This window comes from Leguminivora glycinivorella, chromosome 22 (genome assembly GCF_023078275.1).
Source record: "Leguminivora glycinivorella isolate SPB_JAAS2020 chromosome 22, LegGlyc_1.1, whole genome shotgun sequence".
Lineage (NCBI taxonomy): Eukaryota > Metazoa > Arthropoda > Insecta > Lepidoptera > Tortricidae > Leguminivora > Leguminivora glycinivorella.
Window position 1 is genome coordinate 7,851,680 of NC_062992.1, and position 10,999 is coordinate 7,862,678.

The window sequence follows — 10,999 nt, forward strand, 5'->3', positions numbered from 1 at the left end:
GTCACGTCACAGATGTTTATGACATAACATCTAGGTATTTAGCTATTTAAAAGAAACTACAAGTGGCTTTACAGACGTGGCGACTGCAACTGGTACAGGGCCTAAGCCATAATTTAAAATTATATTGTGATTTTATATGTATTTGTGTTTTATTTAATGCTAAGTATGAGTTTCAACATTTTCAACTCAAGAAACTGAAATTAAGAGAAGAGACTAGGAAATTGGGTAAGATCAAGAGTCTGATGCAGATAGCGATGGCGGTATTGGATATGATAAGATATGCGTCGATATTCCCTGTCTTCCTTTGGGTCTCTGACTTGACTGCTGCTAGCTGTACTCTATTCATTAGGTTTTTATTTTATACACATGCTTTATTTTTGTATAAACTAAATGATAAAAAAACGAAGCTAAAACGACCAAAAAGAATAAAGAAAATATCTGATAGTCTTTAATACAACCCGCATATACGTAATGCACAGCTCAGGCCTCTGAAGACCTGCAGGGCAATCATGGTCGCGCGATAAATGATAAAACATCGGACCGTCCCTATCGCACTTACAAATAAAGCGATAGGGCTGATGTTTTATCATTTAGCACGCGACCATAATTGTTTGCCTGGAGGTATCGGCCTTCACACACGTCTTTGAAAAATGTTTGCGGGGATAGGCAGGCTGACGATTTTTAATCTAAGTATAGAAAAGTAACGCAAAATGAAGTGCAAAGTAATTTGAAATACACCTAGGTAAACAATCAACTGAGTAAGGAACGTTATCTACATATTTAGGTAAATTAAAGTCACATGAGACATGGACAGAGAAGGAAAGCTAGATGACGCGTATTTTTTCTCTGTCTTCTTGTATGCTACCTTTTTTACAGTTTTAATTTCTCAAAGGAGGTCAGTAGTTGACTACAAACTCAAAATAACACTCTTGAAAAAAATTAAGGGTCACTGACCTTTCACAGTAAATTGAGGTAGTGTGAGTGAAGGGTGTTTGTGTGTGTAATGGGGTAATTTGACAGATTCTGAAAATTCTCCCTGCTCTACCCCCTCTTAAGCTGATTGACGAATTCAATGAAATTCATGCGGGTGAGACGAACGAAGACGTTAACGTCTTATCAAAACCGCTTAAAACTGTATCATGTTTTAAATCTGAATCTATTTATTTTATTCTCCTTCATAACTTTTATTGTGTGTTGGCGACTAAGGGCCAGTTGAACCAACCACAATTAACAGACACGTCAACGACACGCAACAGAGGTCTATGGACTTTTCCATACAAAAAAAATCAGTAACGGATGATTTGGTGCAAGCCACCCTAAGTAAGAGTATATTAGTGCCGGCATCGGCAGACCGCCACCTGGTTGACGACGGCCCAGAACCGGGAACAGTGGAAACGACAGAAAAGGAGAGCCGACCCCAAATGACGGGATAAGGCTTAGCATAAGAAGAAGAAGTAAAAGTATATTATAAAAGATACATATTATGCATTTGTTTCGCGCTACTGTTGAAATTAAATACGGAAAATCCTAAAAGATTTAAGCGGATGAAATTAAAGAATCTAGTCACGTCCAGTAAATAATATAAAATGTATTTACCTTCCAAACTAGAAGCATATTCTCAGGTAACTCGTAAGTAATAAAATTTGTTATTTCTTATCGTTCGTTCAAGTTTTATGACATTTTAGCAAAGCATTTTAGTCAATAAGATTGAATAGGTTTTTATGAGCAGGTAGTTGGGTAAAAATATCATAATTTATATATATCTAATATTGTAGATGTGGGCGTCAAGACCGTTAAGCTAAAGTGTGACTGGGCTGGATATGTGGCGCATGCACCCGAAAAGGTGGGCCAAAATGACTACAGACAGGGACCCGTGAAACGCCATAAACGGGGCAGGCCGGGGTTCGGGCAGACCAAAAAGGAGATGGCGGGATAACCTGGACGCATATATTCTACCCAAAATAGTGAGAAAACGCTGACATCAGTTAGTGTCATAGTGTTGTGTTCCTGCCGGTGAGTAAGGCTGCTAGAGCTCACAGGAGGGTGCGCTGTGCTGACGACGGAAGGCCCTACGGAACTAATTTGTTCCGTCTATTTTCCTTTGAGTCATCGGCAACCTAAACCCTCCTTAGAACTTGTACACTCTTTTTTGTTGTGTAATTACTTAACACAGCAAAAAGGATTGTACAAGTTTCTAATGGGTTTGCAACGCGCACGTGACACTCCTTGATTTGCAGGCGTGCATAGGTGACGGTGACCGCTTTCCGACGACGACGTAGACGTAGTAGGGTAGGATTGAGTGAAAAACCGAGAGGAGGCCTTTGCCCAGCAGTGGGTCACTAAAAGAGGCTAATTAAAAAAATATTGGGTTGGTAAGAAAGTAATGAGCGAATCATAACCAATATTGTAATTTTTATTTAATTTATTATTTTAATCATTTATCAGAAATATAACGGCCTTCGTTATCTACTACTTGTCTCCATCGTTCTGGTGATGAATAGCATCGGCGAAGAAGTTCTTAGGTTTAGATTCAAAAAACTCAGCTATGTACTGTCGCAGATGGGCTTGATCATCGAACTTTTTTTCATTCAAGGCATTGCTTAGCGATCTGAACAATGCGTAATCCGTAGGTGCCAAGTCCGGAGAGTACGGTGGATGAGGTATCACTTTCCAACCTAGCTCCAATAGCTTTAGCAGAGTCACTTTTGCAATGTGTGGGCGAGCATTGTCGTGTAAGAAAAAAACTTTTGCATGCTGTGGACGATTCTGACAGATTTTTTGGTTTAAATTTTCAAGCTGATTACAGTATACTGATGCGGTAACAGTCATTCCACTTGGTAGGAGTTCCCAGTGAATAATACCATTAATATCCCACCAAACGGACAGCATAACTTTTTTCGGGTGAGGCTCTGTTTTTGGTGCCTCTATTCCTTTTTAATTTGAAGCTAGCCACTGACGTTTGGGTGTGTGATTTATATATAAGACCCATTTTTCATCTCCAGTGATAAGATGGTCCAACCAGTTGAATGTGCGGCGAAAAGACAGAAGTTGTATGCAGATATCGGCACGGCGGTTTAGTTGATCTCTATCAAGTTCATGCGGTATCCAAACACTGCATTTGTAGTTTTTTCCCAACTCGTGTAAATGTGTTTCTATGGTGACATGAGAGCAGCCTAACTCGGTAGCAAGAGTACGACTCGTTAGCCTCGGATCTCCTTCAATTAAGGTTTTTAATTTGGCTACATCAATCTTCACCGGTCGACCAGACTTAGGTTGATCTGATAATGAAAAGTCGGCACTACGAAACCGCTGGAACCATCGTTTCGCCGTGGCCTCAGACACAACTTCAGGAGCAACACGCTGACATATATTACGCACTGCTTCGGCGGCTGAATGGCCAGACTGAAATTCATATAGTAAGCAATGCCTTACATGCACTTTTAATTCGTCCATTTTCTTCCTTATATTAGCCCGGCGACAGCTAGTGAATGACTGACGAGAAACTGTGCGACTCGCCCTTTATATACTTTCGACCATAGAAGATTCTAGAACTCTCTCAAAAATTTTATGTGGAATTCAATCGATCGCTCATTACTTTCTTACCAACCCAATATATCTAAAGGCCTGTCTAGGCTAAGGCTAAGATTTGAACCTGGACCCAAATTCTGATTTGGACCTGGAATGCACTAAGATTACCTACACTGCAGAAAAGTGAACACACTGATTTTTAAGAGTTTAATGTAATTAAATTGCCTGTGTGGTGACGGGTTAAGAATTTCACCACCCCTTTTCTTCCCGTGAGTGTCGTAGAAGGCGACTGTGGGATATGGGTTGAATTGTGGCGTAGGCGAGAGGCTGGCAACCTGTCACTGCAATGTCACAGTTTCGTTTTCTTTCAACCCCTTATATGCCAAGAGTGGCACTGAAGCTTCAGTAGTTTCATGTGTTCTGCCTACCCCTTTATGGGATACAGGCGTGATCGTATGTATGTATGTTAATGTAATTAACAGGAACAGTTCTGTGAAGTTTTTTTTTCTGCAGATGAGGCTTTAAGTCGAGAATTAAGTCAATTATTTCCATGTACATACGTACATGTATATGCATGACGCACAATTTATCATTCTGTAAGTATATAATATTTCACAGTTAATTTATAATTGAATAACATTTTTCAATAACTTATGTACCTACCTACCTACGTGACGCGCATTTGTATTATCATTTGTAATTCAGTAATATTTTCCATAAAATTCTTGGAATGTTTTGACAAGGGACATTCTTCACAGAAAAACCCGCTGGTCAGTCGTGCCTCGTGCCTAGCCGAAGTAACAATTGACAACATTTCATTTTTTCATGTGGGCTATTTTATGTTATTTATTGAAAGAAAACAAAATTCTAAGGTATACATATTTTTTTATTTTCTCAGAAAAGTAAATTTTCATTCAAAAATGTTAAGTTGAAAATTAACGAATGTTTAAAAGGTCGTAAGGGAAAAATGACGTCACAAGTTCACAATTATCTTCGCCTGTTGCTTTAAAAAAAGTTGGACGGTGTCAGTGACAATGTCATTTGAAAGTTTATGACAGAATGTGACAACCAGATACTATAAAAAAAAATAGATTTAATTTAGTCTCTGGTCTGTTGTCTATGTGCGGACTATCTACGTCACATTTCCGGTTTATAGTTTTTCCCGATTTTCTCGGGAATTAACGGATAAAAAAATTAAATAATTAGTATATTACATACAGGAAGCGTATTTACCGAAATGGTTTTCGATTTAGCCCACTTCACAAAATTTGAAATGTTGTCAATTGACGACGTATTACTAATGCCGTGTCTAGGGTTTGAGATCCGGATATCCGGATATCCGAATTATCCGGATATCCGTTGAATTTGAGATCCGGATCCGAGGTCTCATAGGATCCGGATAAAACGGATAATACGGATCCGTTAAATATGGCTATCTATCCACGCCAGAAAGAATTTTCGAATGAAATTTATGAATTATTTCGTGTATTTTGTCGCCTAAAATGTTTATGTGAATAACATACACAATATTTATTTAATTCGAATACTCTAGAATATCAAGCTAGGTTAGGTTTGGTACATTACGCCATACGATGAATCCATAAAACGATATGTTAACAAACTAAATAAAATGAACAGAAAACCATTGTCTTGTACTTGTCTTATGTACAATAAAGTGTTTACATACATACGTAAATACCATTGTTTTTAAAACTGCTTTCTTTTCTAACTGGATGCATCCCACACCCACAGGAATAACGATAAATTATTTATTTTCTATAAAGCAGATATGATTGCTGTTAAAGTACTCGGGGAGCGGCAATCAAACACAAGTTCCAGATCAAGACTGACTTCATTTATTCTCAGCTTACCCACATGCATCAATATAACATTAGGCAGAATACCCGACAATCTCCTTTTATCAAAAAAAAATAACAAAAAAAAAGTATTACATTTGAGTATATTACATACAAAGGTACCTTTAATTTACGTACATGATACTACATTTGTATTGTGTATTTATACTACATGTATATTTAAAGTGTTTACATATTAAAGTAAAAGGAACTCTTTACAATAAAAAAAAATGTAAATTAAATTTAAAACATGTGCTGAATGTCGGGTCATTTAGGTGGCGTTTTACTTACCTATTAACATCAACATGCATGCATTATTTTAACTTATGTACCTATTACTCACAATTCATGAAATAGAAAAGGAAAACAAACCATGTTTTATTCTGGATAAAATGTTGGTTTGCGGCAAAGTACCTACTTAATTCCGATACTCAACAGTTATAAAATTATAATGACATTACCATGACATAATCATTCAATTTATGGATTACAATAACACATAATAAAATTAATTTAGTAACAATATACAGTTGTTGATTTAGTAACAAACTAGTTTGGACTACAGACCTACTCATTTGTTCAATAATAATAAAAAAAATCCATTTAGTAAGCCTAATAGAACATTCCTGATAGGTATAACATTTTATACAATCTGTTTCGATTGATTTCCGTTAACTCCAAGGCTCACTGTGTCAAATACTTAAATATACTCGTATATTATATGTATACTATTTCACTGATACTGGTCTCTGTTAAGAGTTCAAAATCGTGTTGGAATTAACGGAAACAATAAATTAACAATAATAAAATTAAAAATAAAAGACGGTTTATACACCAAAAAAAAAATTTTTTTTTTTTTTTTAAATACTTATATACCTACATTACCATTCCCAAGTGTTTACCAGCCCCACAAGCCCCACCGATCAGGAGCAATCACCTCCCTGCCGGAGCGAGTAACATAGTTATTATTACTATTGTTATTGGTGGGAGCAGATGATGAACTGGATGGACCGGGGACGGCGGTCATGCCACGAGAATCAGACCCGGTATAGTTAGCGCGCGGCGCGCTGGCAGCGCAGCTCGGTGACGTCACCGCGTTATCACTACCGATATCATCGTAAGGCAGGAGGCACACTGGAGTGTGGTGCACTTCCGGACGCTGATCAGAATCTTTCATAAGATGCCGTCTATTTCTAATTAAGGTGCCACCACCACAAACTTTTATAACATATGAACGAATACCTCGCAATGATAGTATAGTACCACTCACCCAACGCTTGTCTATTCTGACCTTAACCTTCTGGCCTGGATATAATTCGGACATATCTCGAGCATTTTTATCATATTGATATTTTTGTCTTTCTTGGCGTATTTCCAATTCTTTTTTGACATTTTTTTTGAATTTTAGGCATAAGAAACTTTGGAGGACATGGTACTATACCTCTTAGTTTACGACTGTTAAGAAGCTCAGAAGGGGAAGCTAAATTGTTACTAATAGGCGTATTGAGATACTCCAGTAAAGCAAGTCTAAAGTCTGTTTTTTCATAGTGAGTCTTCTTTAACAAATTCTTAATCGTTTGTATCGTTCTTTCCACTTGCCCGTTCGACTGAGCGAAGTGTGGCGATGACGTTATATGTTGGAAACTCCACTCTGCCGAGAACACTTTAAAACTGTAAGATCTGAATTCAGGTCCGTTATCAGAGAACACCGTGTTCGGAATGCCATGTCGACTAAAGATTATTTTCATTTCCTTAATAACGTGATCAGAGGTTAGAGAATTTAACTTCGCAATTTCAACGTATTTGCTAAAATAATCTACTACGATTAAGTATTGGTTTTGCTGAAAATGGAATATATCCACGCCGAGTTTAGACCACGCTCTGTCTGGTACTGAGTGGGGGATTAAGGTTTCTTTTCTATTTTGATTTTTGAATGTCAAACATGCTTGACAGTTACTAATGTAGTCTTCTACATGTGCGTTTATGTTTGGCCAAAACATACTGTCTCTAATACGTAATTTACATTTATCTAAACCTAAATGCCCAGTGTGCGCGCGCCTTAACATATCATTACGCATTGCAATCGGAATTACAATTCTATCTCCTCTCCACAACATTCCATATGCTAACGAAAGTTCGTCGCGGTAGCCCCAATATGGCCTGGCTTGAGTATCAACCTCGTTCTTATGTGTTGGCCACCCTCTCTGACATACCTAATTACTGTTTGTATTTCCACGTCATTTTGTGTGGCAGCTTGTATTTTTACAAAATGAGTGTCAAGTAACGGATTACTCACTGCGATGGCACAAACTTGTGCTCGCAACTCCAACTGATCTCGCGGGACATCCATTTCCACTGGACCGAATGTCGGTTCTACGGCGCGCGACAACGTATCTGCCACATACAAATATTTTCCGGGTTTATAAACTAACTTAAACGTGTATGGCTGTAAACGGAGCAACATTCGCTGTAACCTTGCTGGAGCGGTTGCTATGGGCTTGCTAATTATACTGACCAACGGTTTGTGATCAGTTTCTATCACTATGTCACCCCTACCGTATATATACGTATAGAATTTCTCACACGCACAGACTACGGCCAAAAGCTCTTTCTCGATCTGAGCGTATGCTTGCTCAGCTTTTGTGAGCGATCGAGAAGCGTAGCAAACCGGCAAACCGTCTTGCATAAGACAAGACCCTAATCCATTCTTAGAAGAATCAACCGAGATAACCACGGGCTTGTTGAGATCGTAAAATTGTAAAACGGGAGCCTTTGTTAAGCAATCCTTTAAGTCTTCAAATGCTTTCTGGTGATGTTCTGTCCAGTGCCACTCGGTATCCTTACGTAACAGCTCTCTTAATATAAAATTCCTATCGGATAAGTTTGGTATGAAATTGCCTACGTAATTAATCATTCCCAAAAACCTCTCTAGATCTTTTGTGTTCTGTGGCCGTGGCATATTTTTTATGGCAGAAGTATGTGAGCTATCTGGGTATATACCTTTTTCACTAATTCTATGACCTAGATATTTTATTTCTGTCAAACCAAATTTGCATTTATTTTTATTTAATTTTAAATTGATTTCCCTACATCTGTTCAAAACCCTTATCAGTCGGTTGTCATGTTCTTCTTTTGTACGGCCGTGAATAAGTAAATCATCTATAAACAGGCACACTCCGGGGATGTCATCAAAATTTTCAAACATTTTCTTATGAAAAACCTCCGAAGCCGATGTAATTCCGAACGGTAACCTCAAAAACTTATACCTACCGAAACATGTATTGAATGTACACAAATCCGTACTATCCTTGTGCAGACGCAACTGCCAAAATCCCTGTTTCGCGTCTAACGTGCTATAATATTTAGATCCCAATAAATTTACAGTGATCTCATCCAGGGTTGGCAATTTGAAATGTTCCCTTTTAATGGCCTGATTTAAATCACGTGGGTCCAAACATAGTCGTAAATCACCGTTAGACTTACGCGCCACAGTCATACTGCTGACCCAATCCGTGGGGCCCTCCACCTTTGCAATTATGCCCTCTTCTACCATATTATCTAATTTTTCCTTAATGCTATCCTTTAAGGCTACTGGCATTTTCCTGGGAGCGTGAACTACGGGCCTCACACTACTATCAATTTCTATCTTGTATTCGCCAGGCATACACCCTAATCCCTCAAAAACATCATTGTAATCGCGAAAAATGTAATCATAGTCCTGTGCGCGTGTAACGTCCTTCACCAACTTAACTACCTGAAGTTCACAACAGGAGTCGCGCCCCAAAACCGGTGTTGCAGATGGCGGTACGTCCGCTATCACGAACTCAAGTACATAAAAGTCATTTCTATACCGCACTTTTAAGTGACACGTGCCTAAAACAACAATGCTATTGTCCGTATAACTTTTATACTTTATATGCGACTTAGTTAAATCCTGTTCTACCAAGCCGACCTGGCTTAAATATCTCATAGGTAAAATGTTCGCGTCGGCCCCGGTGTCCAGTTTAAATTTAATCACAACATCTGCTCCGAAAGATAAGTCTATAGACCAGTCACTAAGCGAACTACTAAGACAATAAATTACCTGATCGCTGGGCTCGGCTGACGACTCGCAAGCTTCCACGCTATACACAGTGCACATGCGTGAGAAATGATCATAGTTATTACAACTCAAACACATTTTCCCTAAAGCCGGACACCTCACATGAACACCATGAGTAAACCCACACTTTAAACACTGCACTCCAGATTTATATCCAGTATACGTTCCCGTTTGTTGATGTTGGTGTCTTATCTCCCGCGATGAAACAGCTGTTTGCGCAGGAGCGGCGGCGCGGCGCGGCGGCGCGGGGCGCGGGGCGGGCTGCGGCCAGCCGCGGCCTCTGCCGCGCGGCGCGCCTCGCCGCGGGTACCCTCCGCGTCTCGATATCCAATTTACCTGACCGTGCGGGCTACCCTCGCCCTCTGGCGCGAACTGGCCTTGACCGTTACTTGCAGTAATATTATAACTATAGGCTTCATGCTCACTGGATTCTTTCTTGATTGTCCCCGCATGCATCTTTGATATCTGTGCAATATTACATATTTCCAAGGACTTTTTTAAAGTTAAATCCGGTTCTCGCAACAAACGCTCTCTCAGCGCATTCTCCTCTATTCCACATATGAGGCGATCCCTTATCAAATCATCCATTAAATCCTTAAACTCACAAGCAATTGCTAGCTTTTTTAACTCAAACGCGTATTGCTCAATTGACTCGCCTTGTTTTTGACATCGCGTAAAAAACTTGTGCCTCTCGATAGTAATATTTTTCTTAGGTGAGAAAAATGATTCAAATTTGTCCAACAAGTCCTTTACACTGGCAAATGTATCCTCAAATTGAGCATGTACCTCGCGACACTGCTCACCAATCACATGTAGCAATATACTCATTTGCACCTGAGCAGTTTTTTTGGATAACTCACACGCCTCATAATAAACTTGGAATGATTTCCTCCATTTTTCCCATTCCTTGGACAAGTTCCCCGATGTAACATTTTCTAAATTATTTGAAAAACTAAATGGCAATGGCGGCGGCAACACAGCTTCCATTATGGCCCTTACAACTTCTCGTAATACAGATCTTGTAATCGAACCGTCTACAAAATCAGTAAAAGAAAACACTGCACTGTCCTATTTTCAAAACGCGCACTAACGAAATATTGTATGTATTTTTCTACAATAGGTTCAATTCGGCTGCGCCATGTTAAAGTACTCGGGGAGCGGCAATCAAACACAAGTTCCAGATCAAGACTGACTTCATTTATTCTCAGCTTACCCACATGCATCAATATAACATTAGGCAGAATACCAGACGACCCGATGGTTGTTTTTAAGCTTAATGATGAATTAGAGATCATGGAAGTAAAGTAATTAATATAATTATATACGTAATTATTTTATAAGCTGAATCCAGATCCAATTTTTTGTATTTAATAAGAAAGGAGGCATACTAGCAGACAGGTCGCCTGATAGTAAGCGATCACTCCCGCCTATGGACACCCAAAACACCAGAAGGATTGGAGGTGCGCTGCCAGCCTTAGAGCTTCACTGAAACTGAAACTGAAACTTTTGCACA

General features: G+C 39.1%; 1 protein-coding gene across 1 annotated transcript; it reads right to left on the reverse strand.

Annotated features, from left to right (window-relative positions):
• Positions 1 to 5,335: 5,335 nt before the first annotated feature.
• LOC125238044 lies at positions 5,336 to 10,708 on the reverse strand. The gene is made up of 2 exons (XM_048145331.1): positions 9,469 to 10,708; positions 5,336 to 6,325 (listed from the first exon to the last, which is right to left on the reverse strand). Exons 1-2 carry the CDS (start codon positions 10,471 to 10,473, stop codon positions 6,308 to 6,310), a joined length of 1,023 nt encoding a protein of 340 aa, XP_048001288.1. The 5' UTR covers positions 10,474 to 10,708; the 3' UTR covers positions 5,336 to 6,307.
• Between the last annotated feature and the right edge of the window lie 291 nt (positions 10,709 to 10,999).

Coding starts and splice junctions, on each gene's coding strand:
- LOC125238044 (XM_048145331.1), bottom strand. CDS start 10,473: ATGGAAGCTGTGTTGCCGCCGCCATTGCCATTTAGTTTTTCAAATAAT.